This window comes from Canis lupus, chromosome 25 (assembly GCF_048164855.1).
Source record: "Canis lupus baileyi chromosome 25, mCanLup2.hap1, whole genome shotgun sequence".
NCBI classification, from domain to species: Eukaryota; Metazoa; Chordata; class Mammalia; order Carnivora; family Canidae; genus Canis; species Canis lupus.
In genome coordinates, this window is record NC_132862.1 from 23,912,117 (window position 1) to 23,939,469 (window position 27,353).

The following is a 27,353-nucleotide window of genomic DNA, read 5'->3' on the forward strand; positions in this document are numbered from 1 at the left end:
TTCTAAGTGATGTCACCTATATTTGCCACCAGTATAACTCCTCACCTACTTCCAACTTACTAGTCCTTCCTTTCTTCCATGTTCAACGTGGTTGGAGGCTGTATATCAAAAAATATGTTGGTTATTGTGTAACCAGGATCTACTTCTTTGTAACAGCGATATTTCTAGGATATTTAATATTTAATACTATTTCCATTATACTTTTTAAAAATTCTGTGTTGAAATAATTATTTTCAAGCTATGTTCAAAATTTTTGTGATTTTAAAATTTTTCACATAATTTATTTTGTTGTGGTAAGATTTATTTATGAGTGTATCCTTTATTTTAGTGACTATAAAGTATGATGGTTAAAAGCCTGAATTCTAGCTCTTTTACTTGCTATCCATCTGACTTAAGTGTGCCTCAGTTTCCTCACCTGTAAAATGGAGATGATGAAAGGCTCTATCTCATAAAGTTATTGTGAGTTTGGATGAGTGAAAAATAGAATTGTGCAAAAAGTCAACATGGAAAAAAAGGATCATGAGAGAAGCTTAGGGAAACAGAGTAGGTGTTAACATTAACAACCATCTATCAAATATTTTTTGATAAAGGGCAGACAGATGGAAAGAATTCATGTAATCAGTCCATGTTCTCTTTTCATCTAATAAAACATCCATAAAAAACTAGAATTGTCATAATTTTTATGACATAAAGACAATTTCTAATAGAAAAAGTAGTCTGTAGATTTAGCAAAATACCAATGGTATTGCATAATTCATCTTTATTTAAATATTGTCATTATGCATAGTCAAATTATAGTGCATTTTGCTGGACAGTATCAAGTAAATTTAGTAAAGTAGTAAAAATAGCCATACTTTTATTATTGCAAGTAGTGTACAGTTCCTTGTTGAATGTATTTCCAGTGGAATAACAATATTCCTTCTCGACTAGATTTAAAAACTTTTGATTATATAAATGACACTGTGTTCAATGGATTGTCCAATTACAAAAATATTTCACATTTTCAGTTTAAGAAACATCTAACATGCCCTTTCTGGTAATTTCACACATTTTATTTTCAGTGACAAATGTTCTAGTGAGTGGCTTACTGCTAGAATGTCTTCAACTATCGTAGAGTTAGACAAGCATCTGAGTACCAAGTTCCAATAGAGACTCTGAGGCAGTGTCCATTATTACTCAAAGAGCAGGGATTTTTTTTTCCATCCAAAGGAATGGAACTAGATATTAATCTGCCCCTAATATGGTTGCATTTGGGGGACATGTTTGAAATGTTACTTTTGGTTTTGTTTGTGGGAATACTTGTGGTAAGGACTTCTTCCCATGCTTATAATGCTTTTCATTACTGACTCCGTATACTCTTTGCATGCTACAAATAAACAAATTTTCAGGGATCCCTGGGTGGCGCAGCGGTTTGGCGCCTGCCTTTGGCCCAGGGCGCGATCCTGGAGACCCGGGATCGAATCCCACGTCAGGCTCCCGGTGCATGGAGCCTGCTTCTCCCTCTGCCTATGTCTCTGCCTCTCTCTCTCTCTGTCTCTCTGTGACTATCATAAATAAATAAAAAAAAAAAAATTAAAAAAAAAAAAAACAAATTTTCATATATTAGACATTCACACAAATCTAATACTAGCTAGCTTAAAAACTGAAATTACACACTAGGAAAAATTTGAATAAAAGGAATCTAAATGGGACACCTGGATGGCTCAGTCAATTAAGTGCCTGCCTTTGGGTCAGTTCATGATTCCAGAGTCCTGGGATCAAGTCCTACTTTGGGCTCTGCTTAGTGGAGGGCCTGCTTCTCCCTCTCCCTCTGCCTGGCACTCTGCCTACTTGTGCTCTCTCTCTTTCTGTCAAATAATTTTTTTAAAAAAAGAAAAATTTAAGCAGTATAATCACATTTATTTTCTTATACAAAATAAAAATAATACATAGTTTAAGTATATAGTTATTTTACATGAATTTTTAGTCAAGATTTTTTTTTTAAGATTTTATTTATTTATTCTTGAGAAACACAGACTGAGAGAGAGAGAGAGAGAGAGAGAGAGAGGCAGAGACACAGGCAGAGGGAGAAGCAAGCTCCACACAGGGAGCCCGACATGGGACTCAATCCTGGGACTCCAGGATTACGTTCTGGGCCAAAGGCAGGCGCTAAACCGCTGAGCCACCTGGAGATCCCCAGTCAAAAATTAAAAAAAAAAAAAATTAGCGTATACAAGTTCATGTCTATAAATTAAACTGTATTCTTCATGTGTTTTCATACCTTTTAGTAACATTGCTTTATATGTTGATATATGGATAACAGATAGCAAAAAAATTCAACTGTATTTAGTAGCACATGATGTTTCATATTTGAACTAATTTCCTAATCTTCTAACATATGGATTCATTCCATACGAATCATAAAAAATTGCAGTCTTATCATAAATAACATCTAACTGCAGTTCTTATGGTATTTCAGTAAGGACACATCAGACTTATTTCTCTCATCTCCTGAGGAATAATGAAGTGCATGAAACCTAACTTAGCATCATTGACACTAAAACTAGGGTCTGAGGAAGGTAATGAGTTGGAGTTAAAAATGGCAACAGCTGTATGGCATGCTTTAGGGTATTAACTTTGAGAAAAAATGTTAAATCTTGAATGAAAATGAAATAAAGCCTAAAACCCCTTGTGTAAAAGAAATGTTTTAATAAACTAGTTACTCCTATTGAAAAAAATACAGGCTGAAACATGAGTAGTAGCTTTTCCTAATAGTAATTCTCTTTTAAAATAATTGGTGTAATTGACATAAATTGCACATGTACTGTATGCTAGACAGTAAGCTGGATATTGTGGATACCAATATGAGTTTGCTATGTCCTGCCCCTAGGGCAGCTTACTCATGGAAACCGACACAGGTAATTTCAACTTAGTGGAATCCTTATATGGAGTAGAGACAGAAGGAAATGGTTTGTTGAACACAGCATATGCACTCTTATCTTAGTGTTTGTTTTAGGATTTATTTATTTATCTGACAGAGAGAAAGAGCACAAGCAGAGGGAGGCCCAGCAGGAGAGGGAGAAGCAGGCTCCCCATTGAGCAGGGAGCCTGATGTGGGGCTCATTCCCAAAGATACCAGGATCATGACCTGAGCTGAAGGCAGATGTTTAACCACCTGAGCCACTCAGGCACCCCTGTTTTTTTGGGGGGGGTTGTTTTTTTTGTTTTGAGATGGAGAAATTGGGGTGAGGGGCCAGAGGCCGAGGGAAAGAGAGAATCTTAAGCAGCCCCCTGCTGAGTGCAGAGCCCTGATCTTGACCTGAACAGAAAGCAAGAATACAATGTTTAACTAACTGAGCCACCCAGATGCCCTACTACTTTAGGCTTTTAACATCTTCTCTTCCATTTGCCTGGAACACTTTTCCCCGGGTTATTGAGGTTTATTGTGTCTGTTCTTCCAGATTTTTATGGCACTGTTAGCATTGATCCCATATTTAAACTTGTAGCCTCCATCCCAGCATTCCTTTTCCTGTAGTGTTTGTCTGCCTGATTAATTGCAATATTCCTAGACATGAGAGCAGTACCGAGCACAAAGCAGGCACTCAACACATGAATGAATATATTTTGCTTGGGGAGTTTGGGTAGTCTTTAAAAAGACAGTGATACTGAAGTTGGGTTTTAAGGAAAAAGTAGTCCTTGAGTAGAAATCAGGTGAAGTTTTCATCTTCACCTCCTCTAATTTTTTTAAAGTTTTTCTTTCTTTCTTTCTTTTTAAGATTTATTATTCATGAGAGACACAGAGAGAGAGCCAGAGACATAGGCAGAGGAAGAAGCAGGCTCCTCACAGGGAACCCAATTCAGGACTTGATCCCGGATCCTAGGATCAGGCCCTGAGCCAAAGGCAGACACTCAACCACTGAGCCACTCAGGCATCCTGTTCACCTCCTCTAATTTGAAAACAGATCCAAGAATAAAATGTCTCTTGTCCAGAAATAATCTGAAATCTAAAGAGGGAAGTGTAAAGTAACACCAGCAAGAAATAGAAAATGTTAAGATTTCATAATCCAATGCTCACTTCATAGAATAAATACTGGTGTTATAGGATATTTCAGCAAGAAGTAAACTAATAAAGGTCAAAGTAATTGGTAATGATTTCAGGAAACTTTGAAATACATGTTAATTTTATATATACATTTTATGAAATTCAGAGTGAAAAAATTTAAATCTTTTCAATCATTCTTTAGTCACATATCAAAGAACTTTTTCCCGTTTTCTACCAAAATAGCCAACAAAGTCTCACAATTTAAGATCTTTAGGGATCTTTAGGATAGCAATTCCTGTATTAAATATTCTTCTATGCTATTCCAGGCACTATAATGTTCTATTACATCTCTGGTTTTCAGATTAATTTTCAGATTATTAAAGTAATATGTATATATACTGAAAATTTTTAAAGAACATTGTGGACAGAAACTATAAAGCAAAATAAATTGTAATATAAAGATGAAAATCAAAGTCAAAATGATACCCTTGCCATAAAAAAATCTCTTAAAACATAATAGAACTTTATCTTTTAAAGATAATTTAAATATGATCATTTTTTATGCTGAGCAAATATATATGGAAATTAATATTGATGATGTTTCTCTACTCTTTATATAAATCAGTATTTTTATTTCAGAAAATTATTTAATTTTTGTTTTATAATTTTGCCTAATAATTGAGCAGACTCAAAAATTTAAGTTCTAGACTTGGCTCTAGTTTTGGCTAGTGTGGTCATGGGTAACTCTCCAAATTATTTGTTTTCCTATCCAATTAACTTATTAATAAAATTGAAATAACAACACCTGACCTAAAAACAAAAAACAAACCAAAAAAATACCTGACCTGCTGATCTCCAAGAGGCAGGATGAAGTATAAATGAACTAATTTATGTGCAAGGGCCTCATAAAAATACAAAAAATTATTCTAATATTATACATGACTATTTGAAAGCACATTTAATGCTGCTTCAGATAGTAGTAAAGTCGTATATTTTTAATATGATCTTTTAAAATTTATTTATTTTGTTTTTTTTTAATCAGGATACAGTTCATATTTCATTAAATTCACTCTTTTTTAGAGCATACAAGTCAGTGGTTTTTAGTATAATCATGGTGTTTTGTAACCATCCCCACTGTCTAATTCCAGAACATTTTCATCACTCCAAAAAGAAACCCTGTACACGTTGGCAGTCAGTTACAGTTTAACCCTCCCCACAACGTGATAATTTTTTGAGGTAATATTTTAAAGAACTTATGTTAAACTGAGATTTATGTTGCATGAGGAAAAAAAATCACTAATAATCTATTATAGGCCATCTAGCAAAACATCATAAATCAGAAATCAATAAATAGTGAATTTTATTAAGTTTTCTAATGATAGTGTCCTGAGAAATATAATTGAAAAACATATTATATTTCATGTTGTGCATTATATTTTACGTTGTCTTTCATTTGCATGTAAATTACAATTGACATAGTAACGCATGATATAAGATTGTATTAGTATTTGCAAAGCCTGATTCTGTTCATGCAAATAGAGAACCATGCACAATCATATGAACTAGAATGTTTTGTTGTCAGGAACCATGATAAGTAATACAAATAGTTACACACATTTGAAGAAATAAATAGAGTTGCATTATAAAGAAAGACTTTGATTTTATCAAGTAACAGCTATCGAACTACATAAAATATTGCCATTAAGAAACGGATGATAATCTAATCCTAAATAATGCATCATTTGAGATATTTTAATCATTGCCTTTTTAATTCTTTCATTCAGCTCAAAATTGTCCTTGGCAAATGAAATGGCTGTTTTTCCCATACTCTTTCACAATTGCTTTCTTATTTAACACCATATTTTTGCCACTCTCAAGTTTCTATGATTATCAACTTTTAAAATAGACGTTTTTCCTTAAGTCAGCAAATATACTTTGTTTAAGCATGTTTTATATTTATAAGAAATGCCATCATTTTGGTTGATATGAATTTAATGTGTATTAAAATGATGCTGCATAAAAATGTAATGCTTAAATTTTGAAAATAAATAAAAGGTACTATTAGACAAGAAAACTATACAACTGAAACCTGCATGGTATTAAGAATGAAATTTCATGGCCTTAAAGTGACAGAGGTCTTAATTCTACATCATTTGAAAGTGGTTGTATGCTAGTAACAATGCCAACAATAAACACATCATGCAAAAGTAAAAATGCAATAGTGAAATGAGCCATTGAAAGGAAGAGTCAGTGACCATATAATATTTCAGTTTCTATTATCTCTAGTAGCAATCTGGTTAAAAAGAAATGACAGTTGCCCTGAAGGAAATAAAGTGGAGGTATTATTGTAGTAGTAGTTTGGAAAGAAAATTGCAGTGTCTTGACTGGATTATTTCTCTATCCTTGCAAACCATCTCCACCTCTCTGTGGTGCTGCTTCTTGCCTTCTTTATACAAATTGAGTTTGTATCATCTAGACTCATAGGGCCCAGGGGCCCTTTGGTGACAGAGAGGAGGAGGAGAGGGGGGATTAGAAAAAGAAAATGTGACAGGCAGTTTTGAAAAGAAAAGCAATTTTCCTTGTGGGTCTGTTCCGAAATAGGAGTTCTTCAACGCAATATTTTGCTTCTGCAGAGCAGTCTGAATCAAGTGCATGCTTGTGCAGTTTTGCAGGGCTTGGCGCTGACAGGTTTTATTTAGGAGGGGTGGGAATACAGGGGGATCGGATGTGGCGAAGTTACTAGTTTGGCTCTATCAGCCCTGGAGGCAGAGTTAGCACTTGCAATGGGACAAAAGTATTTGTAGTCATCAGATAACTTTGCAGTCAGCTTCAATAGCATCACTCCTTTCTTTTTTTTTTTTTCCTACTTTTTTTTTTTTTTTTTTTAATTTTGGCAGCCAAGCTCTTAGTAGAACCATCTGTCTTTCTATTAGTATTTTTGAGGCCTGTTTTGAAGCCACTTTGCTTGGCAAAGTCACTTTCATCCTTGGAAACGATTTTTAAAAAAAGTTCTGTGGCTTTTTGCCGAAGAAGAGTACTATGTAAAAAAATCCACATGGCTGTTCATTTTTGTTCTAAAAGAATATGGCTACTTTGTCTTTGTCTTGAAGCACATGAAATTAGAGACCATACAACTCCAGTGTGGCTGTTGGGAAGTGAAAGGCAGACATTGCAATTTTAAGCACTGTTTCTATGTCCCTGTATCTCTCAATGAGATCTTCTTTAGTCTTCCTAGTAGATTAATTGGAAGATAAATGGACTCCTTTATTCTTAATTTTAGTATAGTTTTTTTTCTTTCCTAAAGACCATTGCGTTGGATAGGATAAACTGACAAATCTACTTTCTGTTCTACAAAATGAAAAATCACAAACTGTTACTAGTCATTGAGGATCCCATGCCTCTTCTCGCTAATCATAGAAAATCAGCTTTGTTTTTCCAGTTACTCCAGTTTGGGTAATTATATCCTGCCTACCTAAACCCCTCTTGCAATCTCACTTGGCTATTACCTTCTTCATTTTCTCAGAAACTACTGTGTAGCATCACTGTGTGCTTCTAAACAGCTGCTAAGTTCCCTACTGAAGGTGGCAAGATTTCAGTTGTAGATGTACTGATCCCTAAAGATGATGTGTGCTTGAACACAACAGTACTCATCTGACTAAACTCTCGAGGAACATTGGAAAGTTTTAGATTTTACATTTGATTTGTAATTGTGATGACTTAAATTGTATAGCTGCCTTTTATTTTAACATTTGTGTGTGTAGTCTGAGCAAATTTACCACCATTGTTGCTTGAACAACAAGAAGTTTTCTAGTACTCTTTTTAGTTGTCCATGGTTTACTTTCTTTTTCATTTCTCTCAATGATGATCCCAAATTCCCTTTCCTTTGCTGAACTCCCTTGTTCAATCCCAGTCTCTCTCATTTTGGGCATGTAACCTTGCCTTCATCACTGAGGCCTGATTTTCTTTACCTTCTCATTTCCCTACATATAAAATATCCACTTAAATAACACCAAATATCCACTCAAATAACACCAATCATCAGGGCCCAGAGAGAGTTGTTAGTCTCATTCAAAACTAATCCCTACATGCTGCCTTGCTTTTTAGCCTCCTCTGGAACTTTGGTCCACCAATTGATTTCACTTTCCTATGTTTAAAATTCTCAATTTGTTTGCTCCTTTCAGTCAATAAATGTGCTAAAAACACTGCTACCTAATAAAGTCTATGCATCCCTATGTATCTACTGTCAGATGTGTCTCCTAACTTCTCAAACCTTCTCTGAACAATAATCTACATTGGTGTCTTCTTTTCTTTTTTTCCCCTGTCATTGAGTCTGCAACTTTTTGCAATATGGTCTCTATTCTCTCTTCTAATGGAACTGATATCGTTAGATTCATCACTATCCTCTAATTAACAATTCCAAAATATATTATTTTTTGTCTCTAAAATACTCTTTATGCCATGTGTCCACTTTTAGTCACTACATCAGCCTTGAAATTCCATTGTTTTTGTGACACTGTACTCATTATTTTATTTTACCTCTCCACTCGTAGATTCCTCTTCCTTTGTTTATCCTTGAATCATTGTTGTGACCAGGATGATTTTAAGCTGTTTCTTCTCGTTATACTTTAGACTCTCTGTAGATTGTTTAGTTCACTCTATCAGCTGCTGACTCCCCAGACCATAGTCTCTAAAGATCTCTTCCCTAGCTTTAGACTGGAGCCTTATCTGTCTGCTGACAAGATATCTCCAATAGAATGATATTCGGGTACCTCAAACACATAATATCTTCCTTTCCATGAAAACTGTCACTACCTCTGTGTGCTTTTATTTTGGTATAAATAGCTGTGTAAACTAAACATCTGAAAGTTATTTTTGACTCCTTTTATTCACTATATATATTATTCACTGTATATAAACATTTTTATTTGCTATATATAAATATATATATATATATTATTCACTATATATATAAATACTTAGGTACATAGATTTCTTAGGTACCCACACATATATAACAACCCCCCATTATCAACGTCTCTCATCTTTAAAAAAATGTTTCTTGGCTTTTTCTCCTTATTCCTGACCCTCCTATTACTGATCAAGCCCTCATAATCTATTGCCTGGTTGACTCTGTTAGCTTACTAGTTGATCATTTCCTACCTGGTCTCTAAGCTTGGTCTTTCAAATTCCTCCCTATACCTATCATAGTACTCTACCTAACCTACTTAAAACCCTTCAGTGGTTCTCCAGAGCCTAGATTGGGAATTTCATGCTTTTTACCCTGATACACAAACTAATTCAGATAGACCTTCTCACCACTGCTTCCTTCTTACATTTTTTGCTAACCCAGACTGCTCAGATGGCTTCCCCTTCACGTGGTGCTTTTTCTTCTCCTTATTTCTTTGTTCATGTCTCCTTCTTTGCTTAGAATTCTTTTCCTACACTCCCATCTCTTTGCTTGACTAACTCCTACTTATTGGTTCAGACCCTGTACCTGTTGGACCTGTCCCCCTGAGGCTTGTCTTGATATCTCCTGGCCAAAGGAGTCTCTCATCTGTGCTTCCATAGTATCCTATACAAGTCTCTGTTGTTCACTTAATGGCAATGTATTATAGTTACCTACCCACATGCTCCACCAGACTCAGAGCTCCTAGAGAGGAAATATCATCGCATGTGAACTCATCTTTGCATCCCTGGTTACCAAAAAAAGTGCACATTCTTTCTTCTTCTTTTTTTTTTAATTGCATTTTTATTAAAGAGCTGTTATTTATTCCTTCATGAGAGACACAGAGAGAGAGGGAGAGACATAGGTAGAGGGAGAAGCAGGCTCCTCGCAGGGAGTCCGATGTGGGACTTGATCCTGGGTCCCAGGATCATGACCTGAGCCAAAGGCAGATGCCCAACCACTGAGCCACCCAGGCTTCCCAAAAGTGCACATTCTGCTTAGTGAAAATGTTGATTGAATGAATAAACTAATAAACTGAGCCATGTGAGTGAAAACTAAATTAATAATCTTAAGTACCTAGTTGATATATTAGTTTCAGGGAGTCACTAAAGGGGTTTGCAATAGAATATTTACATAAAATATAAATATTTAACTAGGAATAATTGATAAGTATTAACTTAGTTTTTTACAAGTATGGTAATGTGGCTGGTTTGTATTACATTTTTAAGATTTTCGAGGGCATGATTGCACTATGTGGTGGAATGATAAAAAATGTTAAAACAATATGTCGTCTGAAGGGAAGTAGCCTCTTAAATTTATTGTGGGTTGTTCTAACTAGCGAATAACATGCTACCTATAAAAAGAACTAAAATTTTGTGACAAAAGAATTTTATTGAAACTTAATTATAAATGTCACACATTTTAAACCTTAATTAGAAGCTTAAAAGGAATTTCATGCATTAAGTGAAAGAAAATAAACTAAGTTATTAGTGAATAGGATTGGAAATATTCAAAACTGCAAATATGTAAGTGTGAATTACTAACCCTATAAGAAACTAGTTTTAGAATTCAACCAGGAAAACATTATACTGTTTTGATGCAATGTGTCCCTTTTCTCCCAAAGGGTGACAAAATTTCAGTAGCAGTAAACTGAAAATCAATTAAGATATAGCAGTAATACAATTGGTACTCATTATTTGCACTACTTATGTTCTATAAAGTTGCCATGAACAGTGAGCAAATACAAAACAATGCTCCTGTGGAAGGTGTAGTTAAGTTCCTGAGAGCCTTTAGTCACACCATTTTCATAACTTGATCTATACATAACCTTGTGTTATGTGTGTTTCTTTTTAAAGACATCTTATTAATATTTATTATTGATTTTATATACATTTTAAATAGTGAAATTGCCAACAAAATTTCTTACTCTTTTGTGCATGTCTGTGAGTGACTGCAAAGCACTGATACAAGTACATTTGGTGGTGAGGGGAGGTAACAAGTAAATTTAGTGAATAGGCAAATTTGCATATATAGATTCTACAGATAATGATCAACTATATTTTGAAATGCATTTTTAGCTGCATATGTGGATTAGCCACATACTTTGGATTATATTTATTTTACTGTTTATCCTCAATTTTAGTGCAATACTCTATAATCTGTTGTATGATCATCTAAAGAAAACCCATCATTGGGACTGTGAAATTAGGCTTATTCTTCATTATTGTTCCTTTCTTTCCCTCATGATTTCTCCTTCCCTACCACAGTCAGCTTTCCTCATTATGTGGAAAAAGAGTACTAGATTAAGAGTTAAGAGTAGTTCCAATATTAACTTTGCCTCTACCTTAATGTAAGAACTTGAACAATTTATAGGCCAAGGCATTATTTCCTCATCAGCAGAATGATTGTGTGTTCCAATCTGTAGGATCTTTCTCAACCTTAACACTCTGTTATTCTATATATTTGGAACTTGGAAAATTTAAGATACTGAAACAAATTATAAAACTAAAGCAAAATGCATTTCCATAATCATAATAAGACAAAAGCTTAGAATACACAGATTTTTAAAAGCACTGGGATTCATTACAATTTATTTTTTAAAATATTCAAACTTCTACCTGAAAATTATTAATAATTATTAGGGTTTAAGTGAATTATCTGGATAAAAACTGTCACACATGAACAGTCTGTGTACTAGTTTAACTAGTTAAACAATATAACAAAAAAATCCCTTTATAATAGCAATAAAATTTTTTTAAGATTTCATTTTTTTATTTATAGAGAGAGTATGTGAGCCGGGGGAGGGAGAAACAGAATCCCAAGCAGACTGTGCCCAGCATAGAGCTGGATGCAGGGCTCAATCCCACAACCCTAAGATCATGACCTGAGCCGAAACCAAGAGTCAGACACTTAACTGACTGAGCAACCTACGTTGCCTCAGAAATAAAAATATTCTTAAACAAACATAAATGTAAAATTACCAAGAAAACTACAAGAATTATATGAAGCAAAAGAAGATTTGAATAAATTGAAAGATATAGCCTGTTATTGGCTATGAAGCCATCAGGCTAATGAATTCAGATAGAAATCCCATATCCTAAAATTAATGTGGAAAAATAAATGTTAAATGAAAAGCCAGGAAATATTTGAAAAAAGAAAATAGTAATAATAGAGTAGTAACAACACCTATTATTAAAACATATTGTAAAGGTATAATTAAACAACATGATACTAGAACATGATAAGCAGGCATATCTATCCATTACAGAAATATGTAATAAATCTCTAATGTCTCTGGATTACTTTTCTATTTCTTCATGCATGCCTAATCCTAAGAAGCATGGACATACCATCCTGTATAAGACTATTTAGCTATGGCTTAAGAATAAGAACACAAAGAAGTTAGTACTTTATGCTGTCATTCTTCTTTGGTGAAATTGGATTCCTTTCTGGTCATTAAATAACTGCTGTCCACAGGCCTTTTGTGGACATTTGGAGTTGGTGCACAAAGATGTATTTTAAAAGATGGGACTATATAATTTGTTCTTCTTCTTTATTCATGAATTATCCATACATATAATAGTTTCAGCTGCTGTGCTAAGCTCTAGAGGTACAGTAATAAGTTACAACCTCTTTCCTAAAGAAGCTCATAGGTCATAAGGGAGACTCGAGTTATACAAGTAACTATTATTCAATACAGTAAGTATTGTATTAGCTTTATGAGGTTAAAAGAAGTAACAGTTCTTTCTGCTTGAAAATTGGCACCACAAGAAAGAAGTGCTTCACAGGCAAACACATTATGTGGGTCTCAAAAGCCTTTGAAAAATAAGTAAAATTTTGCCAAGAAGAAAAGGAAAAGAGAAATCACTCACAACAGAGGAGAAAATACTTTTGAACACACTCAGGCATGGAAAAACACCGAGTATGCAAGGAACTCTTCATGGTCCTTTGAGGTAAGAGTACAGCTCTGAGGAAGGGCACATATCTGGAAAGATAGACTGAAGACAAATTGTGAAGAATCTTGAATGCCACGCTGAGGGATTTGGTTGCTGTTCTTTGGGTAGAAACAAACTATCAAAAGTTTCTCACAAAAGGGACATAAAAAAACAGATGAAAGACTCAATTAGAAGGAATTCTATGGATCAAGTCCCACATCGGGCTTCCAGCATGGAGCCTGCTTCTCCCTCTGCCTGTCTCTGTCTCTGTGTGTGTGTGTGTGTGTGTGTGTGTGTGTGTGTGTGTCTCATGAATAAATAAATTTTAAAAATCTAAAAAAAAAAAAAAAAAAGAAGGAATTCTATGAGCAACCTAGCTTAATATCTGGCTCTAAACTGTAGGCCCCAGAACCTGTAAAAGTCAGGAATCTCCCTTTCAACTGCTTACATACCCAAAGGTGCTTTGTAACTCAAGGCAAAATGTGAAGAAGACAAAAAGATTTGTCAGCAGTGACCAAAAGCATTCTCTAAGACCATACTTCTCAAATCTGGATGCACGCTGGAATCATCAGGGAAACTTTAAAAAAATGCTCATGGCTGGGTCTCACCCCTATTGATTCAGACTCAGTTGGCATGGGATGTCGTCTGGGCACTGAGGAGGTTTCAAAGCTTGCCAGGTGATTCTAATATACATTCAAGTATGAGAACTACTGCACTAAAACAAGAACCTATTGTTTCTACAATTCTGGAAGTTATTTTTCCCAAATTTTAAGGTACCTGAAATGTGGATACTTTTTACAACCCTTATATGCGTTTCATTTGAGGCTCCTTTCTTCTTTCTAAAATGCTCTTGTTAAATTCATTTGTACATCATCTTACTGATGCTATCTTCGAAAGGAGGAGACATACTGTATAAATTATAATAACAAACAACAAAATATAAAATATATACAGGAGTTGGTTTGCTGTTTCTTTCTTTGCTTGTCATTCTGCTCAGCATCCTCTTCTTGCACTGAACTAGCAGCCATGCTATTTTTCCCTCAGATGTCTATCTCTTGTTTTAGACCACTTATTCCTACAAACTTGCTCAATATGCAGTCTCTAATTTGAGTCTTTAATCAGTTGTTTTCCATTGGTTTCTACATAAGGTATATCTTTCCTCCAATATGCTCAAAAAATGCTGGCTGTAGTGATATATACCTTCTGCTCTAACCCTAAGACACTGTCTTTTTGTATTCCTGTTTGTTGTCATTCCCTTTTAGTTTCACTCTGGTGGCAGTTATAGGTTTAAAGTCCTTTTGGCTAAAATAAATGCTTTCCAATTTGGAGTCATTGTTGAAAACAGATCTCTCATTCTTATAGTGCTTATTTTTCTCTCTGTCTCTGTGTCTCTTTCTCCCTCCTTCCCACCCTTCTCTCAAACATCCCCCGCAACTGACAGCGCACACACTCAACAACCAAAATTTCAGAAATATCTCAGAGGTTTACTGCGAAAGATGAAATAATGGACAAACTGAAGGTGGACTTTTAAAGTAAGAAATGATGAGCATTATGAGAATCACAAGTTCCTCAAGAATGTTCAGTGCCAATGAGGAAAGGAAAACAAGTCAGGGTTGCTGTTAGGATTAGCAACTGAGTGAATTTGCAATCTTTTCTGGATATTTGTTTGTCTTAGTTTTGTATCATTCTCCCCACTGTAATGTAATGGGCATACATTACATTGAATCTTGCTTTTCTTCTTCACTCTTGTTTCCCTACTGACAAGTTCATTTTCTTGTACATAGTATGTGTTTTTTAAATATTTTCTAAATAACTGAATTAATGTGTAGAAGGAGGAGTAAGGGAGAATAAAGTGTCAGATATGTGATTTTTTTAGTATGATTGTAAATTCTTGGTTATGTATTTAGTGACAAATGCTAACCCATGATCATGTTCACTAGGGTGATCTTGCTTAATTAAATATTTTGGAGTAGAATCTTACTTATTTTAGTGATAACAATCTTTCCATTAATCAGTAATGTGACATTGCTGAGGAAATGACTGTATTAAGTGATATTTCTAGAAATCTCTGCTCAGTTCAAAGAAGATAGTGATTCTGTTGTGCTGTATTATTTATTTACTGATGCGAAAACCCCATATTCTGAGAATGACATCAGCAAATGAAAGTGTATTCCAAAGATGACGACCAAAATAGAGACCATGTGGTTTGATGAGTGGTTCAATTGATTGTAAAATGATAGATGGAAACAAAAGTATAATCGGAATGGGGTCTAAGGGACTGGACTTTAGACCTGATCTAACTGTCCCATTCCTTGGCCATAGATGAATCAATTTTCTTTTGGCCCCAATTACCTTTCTATAAACAAATTGGAAAGTCTTGGTAACTCTCTAAGCTTCTTTCCCAGCTCTTTTGTTCAAAACATTTCAATATTACGTGAACATGATAATTACCTTCAAATAATGAAAAGCTAGTGTACGTAAAATGATACCGGTTTAGTTAGGTGTGTTTTAGAAGATAGAAAGAGCCCTAACAGGATTTACAGAAGGAGATTTTAGTTCAACCTAAGGGTAATTTTTTGACCATTATATTAATGCATAAGTAAAAGCTTTCTTGTATGAAAGAGTGATGCTTCATGTAAAATAAATATGGAAATTATTCATCAAGTGAGAAAATGAGCTGCTTGGTAACACCTCCAACTGTGGTATACTCTAATTTTCCTAAGACATGACCTCAGGCCCAGTGTTTGAGCAAGCTTCTATCTCAGTTTATTTGAATTTAATAAATGGTCTTCTTTTGTCATAAAGTAAGGAGGGTGGGAAACATGGAGCACCAAAACTTCGTCTCTTTGATTCGCTCTATAACGTTCAGCAGGTTCAAGGTCAACTGCCGCCATTAATGATTCCCGTGTTTCCTCCTGATCAACGAACACTGGCTGCAGCTGCCCAGCAAGGATTCCTGCTTCCTCCAGGCTTCAGCTATAAGGCTGGTTGTAGTAAGTACCACTGATTTTCCATTTGGGAGTGGGTGGAGGGAATGGCTTTAAATTAGGCAATTTAATATTCCTGCCACACCAAGAAATGAGATCACTCATATAGCATTTTTATTTTAAAGAGGAAACACACAGAAAGTATAGAAAAGAATTTATGTTGGTATTTAAAAAAACTTAGATTATATCTATGCTTCTGAAACCAATGTTTGCTCTTTATATTTCAGTTTCATAACTTCCATTTCCAGTGTATTTTTATAATATTAATGTAATTTTCAGGTTTGGTTTGTTTTTGCAAAGATAGGAATATGCTCTTCAATTGCTTTCCATTACTTTTAAGATAAACTCATTTTTCCTAATGTGAATTAGTTGGCCTTTCATCATCTATATCTTCCCTATGTTTTCAGCCTAATTTCTCAGGAGTCTTAGTCTTAGTCTTAGACCAAACCATACTCTTTCTTGACTCTGAACTTATATTGTCAATGTTTACTTTCTTCAGTATTCTAATGACCTTCCAAATCAGATCAGGGGAAACTTACCTAACCTAGTTAGATCCCTTTCTCCTAGTTCCTTTGGATCTTGTGTATTTCCTCCTTTATTTTAATTGTAAGTTCTATGAGATCAGGTGCTAAATCTGTCTTATTCATTCAATTTTATATCTAAAATTTAAGTACAACATTCCATTACCTGTTGAATGAATGAATGAATGACCACCTCATTAGAAACATTACAAGGACATTTTTTCACTAAATAAGAAGTCTTACCAAAATAGCTGTTTGTATTGCTTATTAAATTTAGACTTTATGACTTCTTTTTTTACCAAAACTGATTTTGTATATTAGTTTGGGAAACAGTCTAATACTTCACTTTCTAAAATTTAAAAGGCCAAAATGCCAACTATAATCCAATAAATAAAAAACATAGCAAATTCCAAAGAAAGACTATACTGCTAAGCAGCTTATCTTTCAGAACATTATTACCATGGCCTTAAAGATACAGAAAAGGCGAATTTATTGGAATACTTTCATTGATAAAAGTATATGGTTTCACTCATATGGGTAATGTAAAAAATAGTGAAAGGGATTATAGAGGAAAGGAGAGAAAATGAGTGGGAAAAATCAGAGAGGGTGACAAAGCATGAGAGACGCCTAATCTGGGAAAGAAACAGGGGGTAGTGGAAGGGGAGTTGGGTGGGGGGATGGGATGAGCACCGGGGGGTTAAACTATATGTTGCAAATCGAACTCCAATAAAAAAATTAAAAAAAAAAAAGCAAAAGAATATAATTGAAAACAATTAATGAAATATCGTCTTTTAGCTATTCATATAGAATATTGCTTTGTAAAATCCAGTGTATTTGGGTTCATTTATATGTTAATAAATTGCCCCATTAACATCTTGCTGTGCGTCAGTACTTCCTGCAGTTGAGAAACTCTGTCCAACATTACTAGAAATCATATGTAAGCTTTCTGCTAAATGGTGTTTTGAATGTTCACATTTTAACATTTATTCCCAGTCTTTAAACCATTCTTTATATAATATTGAAGAAATGGGATGTAGTTTTTTAAATTTTAAAAGACATGAGTAGATTGCAACTACGGAGTCTAGATAAAAAGTGAGCTGAATTCAGGACTATAAAAATTCACTCTTGTATGGTATTTTGCCCTTTGCAGTTTTTAGATTTCTTTTGCACATCTTTTTCTTGACTTCAGGTTCGTCTGATTTAAGACAGTGTTCTCACTCTGGATCCTGAATTTATTCATTTAGTATTATTTCCACATCACTCTATCTCTGTAGATTGATTCATCCAAAAACACCAACATATTTATACAATTAAGGACTATATTTATATTCTAAAGATTTAAATTATAAGAATAATTTAGATTCTAAATATAGAATTTCAAACTCTCTTGCTACACTAAATTCTGAATCTTTAACCATAAAATATTTTTTGTTTTGTTTTGTTTCCATTTTCCTAAGGAATTACTATTCACATTAAACACATGTTGCCAATGTGTTTTTTGGTAACCTTGGTTACTAAAGTGAAGAAAAAAAGACACTTTTAAAAATCATCAGTTACCTCAGACTGCACCTGCAATATATACATATAGACTAGTTCTGTTTTCCAGAAAGAAATTTTTTTAAGCAACTGTAGAAATAAGACCCATTAGCAAATATTGTGCTAAAGAGAAAACCATATTGAGTATGAACAATAGCATAACTCTAGGCCTGGAAAAGGTCAAGAACACCTCTCCTTCACTCCCATTTGACAGAGTTGGCATACCAAATTTGTTCGGTGTTAATGTGATGTGGCATGGAGAAATTTTTCCCTTTCTAAAATTGTTCATATATTAACCGTTTGATATTTATACCTTTGGTGTTTAAAATTATAAATAATACCACTTCTTTTGTAACCTTGGAAATAAAATAGAATAAAGCCTTTATAGCTGCTGGCAAGCTTGAAACTAGTATCATGCCAAACTCTAAAACTTAGAATCCAATAGGAAAAGAAAGTACCACCCTGTTGACACTCCGGCAGTTTGAGTCAGTTTGGGTGGAATCAATAGTCTAGACTATTCCTCCTTCATCACATTGCAAGAAAGAATAGAGATGAAGAAGGACACAAATCTTGCAATCTCTCTTCAGTTGCTTTCTTATTATTTTCTCTCCATAATTGTCAACCATATGTGACTTCTCTGCTTGTCGGTTATTTTGAGTATTATTACATAGCTCTCAATGAAAGAGGCTGACCAACTCATCTTGATTTGACTTTCAATATAAAACCTGTATTTTTTGGTATCAAAAATTTAAATGCTTTTCATCAATCCATTCACAGAAAGTATCGATGGTAAATTTTTCTGTTTAGACTATGTGACTTGATAAAATAAAATAAAAATCTTGGGAACCACACAAGAAAGTTAAAATTTTTTTCAACAGGGAAAAAATAAAATAAAAACATAAGTTCAGGGCACCTGGGTGGCTCAGTCAATGAAGTGGCCAACTCTTGATTTTGGCTCAGGTCATGATCTCAGAGTCGGGGTCTACTTGACTCTCTCAGCAGGGAGTCTGCTTCAGGATTCTCTCAAAATCAGAATTCTCTCTCTCCTTCTCCCTCTGCCCCTCCCCCTGCTTGCTTATTCTTCCTCTTTAAAATAAATAAGATTTTTTTAAACCCAAACCAAAAATCATTGAAGAACATAATCATAGATGAGTTAGCATCTTCTCTTTTCCAAAAAAAAAAAAAAAAAAAAAGTTTTAAGTTGGACATAAAAGTATTTTCTTTTTGAGAAATTTAATAGTAGAAATTGGTGTGGAGTGGGACCCACAGTATAGAGTTGCTGGATTCTCTCTTAACTGCTAGAATGAATGTCTGTAAAACATAGAAAAATAAATTAATAGCAGTACAGCCAAAGATTTCAGAGCAAACTGTCTAGATAGAAAAGAAGCTTTAAAGAATGTTGTAGTTTACTCTTATCCATGAATTTGTAGATAAATTCACAAATATTGATGTAGTATTATCAAAATCTCAGATTCTGTTCTGGCATTTGCTACTAATGAAATCAAATATGAAACCACACTTCTTCATGGATCTCTATCTAGTTATTTATTTTCCTATTTATTTCTTGATATCTAAAAATGCTTTCAAACTCCTAAGGAGGTAAAAATAATGGTACATTATTAAACTGAATATTTTTAATATATAAAATAACATGAAAAGAATTATGTAAAAACATTGATTTGATCAACCAACTCAATTCACAGACCATTCCATTCAGGGGAAGAAATTAATGAAATAATCTGTATATTTAACTGGTTAGGTCTATGAAAACTGTCAACTAAGTTACTATTTGTAGACATATCCCAGTTTTTATATTGCATAATTAAAAATCTCAATTTTTTTTTGAGAGAAAGAACATGTACATGAGCAGGGGATAGGGGTGAGAGGTAGAAGGAGAGGGAGAGAGAGAATATTAAGCAGGTTCCATGCCTACTGTGGAACCCATTACAAGGCTCAATCTCATGACTCTGAGGTCATGACCTGAACTTAAAATCAAGAGTCAGATACTTAACCGATTGAGACATGCAGGTGCCCCCCAAATCCCAATTTTTAATTATCTTTGTAGGTACTTGCTCATATGAATCAGAAAACTCTTTAAATTTCTTGAAATAAATTTTAAAACTAAATAAGGTTCTATCTGCTGAATAATAAAATAAATAGTGTACAAATAAACTGGTTCAAATACACCTTGGATGGTTGAAGAGTCCAAAGACATAGTCCATTTGCCTCTGTTGGAAAGTCTGTCTAAAATCCTAACCTGTTAACCAAAGGCTCCAACTTGTGAACCACAAAACTTGTTTTAGGTACATAGTTTTGAAATAAAATGTACACACTTTTGACACCTACAAAATAGTTTCATGTTGGCAATAAGATACCACTTTTGTGTTTGCTCATCATGGTAAAAAAAATCTAACAAAATTCAAAATAATTATGAATGTGTATGTTAGTTTTAGCATGTTAAACTTGAGAGAGACTTTTGAGATAAGGTGGTTGAAGGCCATAAGTTTGGTTAATACCACTTAACTGACTCCAACTTCCAGTTCTCTTTCCACAACACATGGCTTCCTCTCACCCCACTCTCAAGGTTAAATGCTGTTCGTTCAGAATACATAGTTTATAGGCAGAAATGAGAGGAATAGGTGTTTCTCTTTTTACTAATAACTGCAGTCCTCTGCCCCTCTCCTTTCTGTTTGGGTGTAAAATTTCTAGTCATATAATTGTAATAGCTGCTTTAGAAATTTTTTGACAGGAACGCATTTTATTTGGAAATAAAAAAATCTACAGGAAGGCAATCCAATAAAATAACCCATTTTCTATATACAGTATAAAACAAACAGTTGTAAAAGAGTTGGCTCGAGAGTTTAGCCCAAAGTGTCAAATTGAATGTGTCACATAGCTACAGATAGTCTTTGCCCATACATGGGCATGTGCCTAGTGCTAAAGTTCCTGAACTGTGTGCTAAATTACCAGAGTGCTTTTACTAATCCACAGAGGCATACAGCATTTTTAAAATTTCAGGAAAAATACAGAGACATTCATCAGACACTACATAAATTACCTAATTTTTGGACCTTACTGCTTAACAAAATGAAGCAGTTGGGTATTTCTCTTGTCCTGTGGGTGTCATGAAAAAGTTATTGAGCCACTGATGGTGCCTGAATCCAAGAAATTTTAGGAACTTTTGGCCTAGTCTAGTATATATTCATTTAAAAACTTATTATGACCTTTTTTACTGGAAATTTATTGGTGTTGACCTATCATATTACAACCACAGAACAGAATATTATAACAAAATGTTCTTGCACTTACAGCTTAGGAACAATATTGTATAGATAATCAGTTGATTCCTTTGTCTACACCAGCTGATTCCTATATCTATGTAATTTCAAACATTTAATTGTTTTATTCATTTTGATTTAACTAACCCAGTGTCAAATAGGCAACTACTAGTTGGAAGGCACTTGGAATGAAAGAGTATGGAATTGGAGTCAAGTTTTGCCTTGTTCTGCTACTTTGATTGTCCTTGTGCAGGTTACTGAGCCTCAGTTTCTTCATTTATAATATAGATTAATAACTCACTTTACTGAACTGTTACAGAGATTAAATAGAATTATATATGAAGTAGTGCCTAGCATTGTGCCAGCAAACACAGATCCTGTTTCAAAAGGAAAAATAAAAAATTCTAAAACCACACCTGAAAATTAATTATACTGTATATCTTATCCAGGATCAAATACATTCTGCCACACCTGAACAAGGCTTCCTCTGACTAGGAAAATAGAATTATTTAGAGAAAAGTATTACAGTGCTGATGGTTTCCATTTGTCTCATGTAGGTACAGCCCTAACCATTTACATCATAATCACCAAGTTTTGACTTTTTCTATTGTCATTTCCCTTTGTATATTTATCAAAGCTCATGTTGGAAAAGATCATGTGATTTTTTTTTTGAAAACTTAATTAGTCATTGTTTTGGCTATACGAAACTAGAAATAAATTAATATACTCTTTCTGCATTTTAACACATTGATTAATTTTTCAGAAATGTGTTAAATAAAAATAGCCGTATAAAGTTACTGATTGAAATATTTAATTCCCTTATGAGATTAGCTTAAATAAATAGAAGTCGATGAGCCAAGCTTAATAAACTTAAAATATGCTGTATTTATTCTTCATCAGTTTTCTGAACAGCATTTCCGCTTCCAATAAAAAAGGAAACTCTCAGTTAATTAGTTCCTCATACACCACAATAAAATTAATGTTTAGGAGTTAAATACCATAAACTTCCTCAGGCATATTTGCTGATGTGTTCCTGTTTTTGGTTAATGTCACATGTTTCATTGTTTAATGGGGATATCATGTGGGTTCCATTATATCTCTCTTGTGTAAAGGGTCCATGTGTCTGGCATTTTAGGAGACTGCATGCTAATTTCTGATTTAACTGTGTCAGCTGTGTCAGCTGACATACAGGTCGTTGACAATCAGTGCTGAAACAATCACCAAATCACAAGCTAAAAACCATTGACATGGTACGCTTTTATCAAACTGACAAAATAAGAAACATGTGTTGTCAGAAATCACATACTGTAGGTTCTTTGTACATAAGCAGAGAGAAGAGGATGTAATCATATATTCAGGCTTCCGTGTCTGTGTGTTTTTAAATCATTGTGACCAGCTCTTCTTTTTTACCCCCCTCCTCCCAAAACATCTTATAAGCAAATGACTTTGGGTGGACCTGACTTTGTTGTAGAGCTTAGTAAATATATATATTAAATTATACACATATATAGTATACATTATATATTATATAAATACATATAATTAGTACTATTAGTAAATATATATAGTTTATATGTGTATATTTTTAAAGAATTGCTGTGGTACATAAACAACCAATCATTTAAATTCCCAGCTGAAAGAAGTTAAATTGCTGGCTTAAAAATATGAGATGATTAAAAAGTAAAGAGAATTGAATGCAAAAAAGTATGTAACATTCTACAATTATATGGTGTCAGCCACCCTCCAATTCTCATGGGAAAGATGTCAATAAATTGTGTGGGGGGGTATTTTCCTAAAAGGTAGTTTATAATATTTCTACAAGATTCATCACTAAGAAAAGGGAGATGTACATATCTTTATTGTGACAAAGTGTCATAACTTGGTATAAAAATAATAGCTTATGTTGTGTTTCATTGTTTATAGAGCTAGACACGTAATTAATTTTAAGCATCATGACTTTGTGAGATGATAACTGAGCCATGTTAGCAACTAGTGTTTGATCTGTCCCTCCCCACACACACGCTATACCACCAAAATATACACATACAAGCAAACAAACAAACAAAAAAAGGCAAAAGCCCTGGGGCACTTGGGTGGCTTAGTTGGTTAATCATGATCCTGTAGTTCTGGGATCAGTCCCACGTAGGACTCTTTTGCTCAATGGGGAGCTTGCTTCTCCCTGCTCCTGTTCCTGCTCCTGCTCTCTCTCACTATCTCTGTCACTATCTCTGTTTCTCTCTCTCAAAGAAATGAATTTTTTTTTTAAAAGGCAAAAGTCCATTTTCCAATAAATTCCTCAGATTTTAGGCTATAAGTGTATATTTAATCTTTTAATTCATCTTGTTTACTTTTTTAACACTTAAGAATATAGCATGACATTCAATTTAAATATAAATCCCTTTGGGTCAGTATTTTCTTTTTGACTTGATTCTTGATAACGTAGATTTGTCCAGTGGAAAGAGTGTTTGGCTAATGACACTGGGTTCTCAGCCAAGAGGCCTCAAAATGTGGTGTTACCAGATATAAATCTGCTATAGTCCAGCCTAAGCCATTGACTTCTAAATTCTTTTTTTTTTTTTTTTTTTGGCCACAGCAAACATAGAATCTCATCTCTGTAGCAGGCTCACACTAAAGTTATCAGACTGAAGTACAAGTAAAAGCTCAGAAAAGCAATATATTATTTTATTTTGAATAAATGTAACTGTCAGTGATACCAGACACCTCTGTTCTCCAGTATACAGGCTCTTTCGCTGTAAAAAAAAAAAAAATCACAAACTCTGTTAGAAGGCAAACTTTAGTCATGAGGTTGATAGGAAAATATGGAAGCAGAAAAAAATATTTAATAAAACAGAGGAGGAGAGCATTTGATTCTAACTCTACAGTAGATACATATTTTCCATGAGGACTGAAGAAGTCATGCACTTGGAATATTATGTGGAATCAGATACTGTATTAGGTTTACCTACTGTAAAAGGCCAAAATAATACTAGCTTAAACATGGTGAGTGAAACTTTTTCTTTTACATACTAGGCCAAACATTGCTCCTATGGTAGCTCTATGATATCAGATCCCAGGTTTGTTCTCTTATTATACCACCTTCCACAAATTATGACTTCTTTCTTGGGGTCTTAGGTATCTTGCCCATCTACCATATCTGCATTCCAGGCAGCGGAAAGGGCAGAAGCAAAGAATTAGAGTTACTTTTTAAATGGTACTATTTCCCTAATAACTTAGTTTGGCTCTGCATTCAAAGAGTATTTTCTTAAACCTGTTAAATAATCAGCTCATAACAACTCTTCATATTTTTTTCCTAATATATTAAAGATAGCACTTGGTGACTACACAAACCTCAAACAGTGTAGAAGTAGGAAAACCAGAAATTAAAAGTTATCAGTCTACACTTCTATATTACTATAATCTCATTCCCAGAGGTAATCACTGTTAACAATTTGGTACTTATGTTTCCAAAACTATATATATATAGTTATAGAATATATATATATTCTTATACTTACATACATATATATGTCTATTTATATAGAAATACAGATATGTGAACATATCTGTAGGTTGTAATGTGTATGCTGTGATACATTTATACTCTATATAGGATATATACTATATAATATATAATGTATGTGAAGGTATATGGACTATATTCTGCTTATAAACATTTTAAAAATGACCATCTTTTCTTTTCCCTACTTTTAGATCTCACTTATCTTGCATCATATTTTATAAAGCTAGGTTATCGTATTTTATTTGTATTCCCTATGATGAACACTTAATTTTGTCTACAATATTTACAGTCAAATAATTCTAAGGTAAACATTTTTGTGTACACATATTTGCCCCCAGTGAATTCTTCATGTAACAAGTTCTATTCCCAGTATATGGCATTTTACTTTCATTTATTTGTTCCTTTTTGGACATTTTTCACCTGTGAGATTGCCCCTAAATTCTATTGCTCTACTAGGTGGTTAATAGAAGGTCTAAAACTTTAAAAATTGACTGGTGTGAGTCAAGCTATAAATAAGCATCAATGAGACTTGTAATTCAAAATTATTAATTGTCCAAAATTAATAATTTTGTTAGAAAAAAATAAACAAGATATCAAAAGACCTTGGTAGTCACAATCCCATTTTATATTGTTCTGTGCCCTTAGGCTAGTCATTGTCTTCTTTTTGCCTTAGCTTTTTAATCTTTAGGGTAGCTACAATAATGTCTGCCCTACTTACTTCATAAGGAGATTGTAACAACTAGATGGGAGAGTATATGCATTTCTCCAGACTTTAAATTATTATATAAGCATAACATCACTATTATTTATTAAATGTATAAGTCTATTTTGAAACCTTTAGGATGTGACATCATGAAAAGAATTTCAGGAGTTTATTCTAGGCCACTATTGGGTTTTCTTTTTTTTTTTTTTTAATTTTTATTTATTTATGATAGTCACAGAGAGAGAGAGAGAGAGAGGCAGAGGCATAGGCAGAAGGAGAAGCAGGCTCCATCCACCGGGAGCCCGACGTGGGATTCGATCCCGGCTCTCCAGGATTGCGCCCTGGGCCAAAGGCAGGCACTATACCGCTGCGCCACCCAGGGATCCCTGGGTTTTCATTATTTGTTTGCATAATTTGTTCTTTGTTGTTGTTGTTGTTTAAGGGGGAGGGGATATTCTGTAACATTTCTTAATTTTCAGAGGTCTAAAATGTATCATTCTAATAGAAAGCTCTAGAGCAGAAGTCATCCCAAATGTATAACTTAAGGGCTTATTGTTTCAGAGTTTAGGAAACTTTCTGTTCTCAACCTGCAGATCACAGACTCTGGATACATTCCAGGAGGAAGGACATCTATCAAAAAGCCCTGATAAACAGAAAAGTGGAAAGGTGTCAAAAATGAAAAGCTTGCTAAACCTTATTATTAAAAGTGGAAAATAACAGAGATATAGCATTTGATTTGGTCTTAAGTGGCTTATACCATTGCCCCTCTTCCAAATCACTATTTTCAAATGCCTGAAACATTCGGGGTGCTTTTATCTGCCATTTTATCCTCATAAGATACAGAAGCAAAATGTAGACACAGTAGTCTAATGTAGGTTCGGATATAGAAGCTAGTTCTTAATTAATGATTCTCTTCAAGCAGCTTAAAATGAATTATCGTGCAATAGCTTAAATGATGCCTTCATAGCAATACTGGAATACAGGAGGCAAAGGAAATTTCTTTGATTCATTGTCACCTTTACAGGGATACTCAGATTTCTTAGATAATTAACCCAGAAATTTTCATTAGTGCTGGAATTCATATAATTTATGAGCCAAGAGGTAAGAAAGAATGCTCTGTCTTTTATAATCAGAAATGTCTTCCTATTTTGAGAGGTGTTTCTTAAAAAGTTTATAATCCCTAGCCAACTGGGTAACTATAAATTAGTCAGAATAAAGTTTCCATTTGCCATGCTCCATTTAAAAGATATAATTTATTTTTATTTTTTAAAGATTTTTTTTACTTATTAATGAGAGAGAGAGAGAGGCAGAGACACAGGCAGAGGAAGAAGCAGGCTCCAATGCAGGGAGCCCAACGTGGGACTCAATCCTGGGACTCTAGGATCAGGCTGAAGGTGGCAATAAACTGCTGAGCCATCCGGGCTGCCCTTTTTTTGTTTTTAAAAACCTTTTACTGAGGGGCACCTGGGTGGCTCAGTGGTTGAGCATCTGCCTTTGGCTCAGGTTGTGATCATGGGGTCCTGGATCAAGACCCACATCAGAGTCCCCACAGGAAACCTGTTTTTCCCTTTGACAATTTCTCTGCCTCGCTCTGTGTGTCTCTCATGAATAAATAAAAAATTTTAAAAATATTTTACTGAAAACATTAGCCTATGACAAAGCAGTTAAGAACAATTACCTCGAAATATCTTCTTTTAAATAGATGTTTCATCAAACAAGAGATAATTATTAATTTTGCTTTCTCAAATAAAATTCATATGATATATTTATTACTTTATGAGACTTTACCACAAAATATTAGTATTTCTTATAAAAGTTTCAAATATTAAAGTTTTATTTTACTATTCTAGCAAATCAGTGAAGGTTTTACAGTTTTACAATTTTCTGCATTTAGAAACCCTCTTATC

The 27,353-nt window shown here is 34.0% G+C and overlaps 1 protein-coding gene across 31 annotated transcripts in view; it reads left to right on the forward strand.

Moving 5' to 3' along the window:
* SOX5 (SRY-box transcription factor 5) overlaps window positions 1–27,353 on the forward strand; it is a 996,739-nt gene that overhangs the window by 853,896 nt on the left and 115,490 nt on the right. For 26 of the 31 annotated variants that reach the window (XM_072798660.1, XM_072798680.1, XM_072798662.1 and 23 more), the window contains one exon: window positions 15,771–15,894. In XM_072798660.1, coding sequence (XP_072654761.1) covers window positions 15,771–15,894 — 124 coding nt within the window. The remainder of the gene's footprint in view (window positions 1–15,770; window positions 15,895–27,353) is intronic. The other 5 variants (XM_072798683.1, XM_072798677.1, XM_072798682.1 and 2 more) reach the window with 1 other exon arrangement.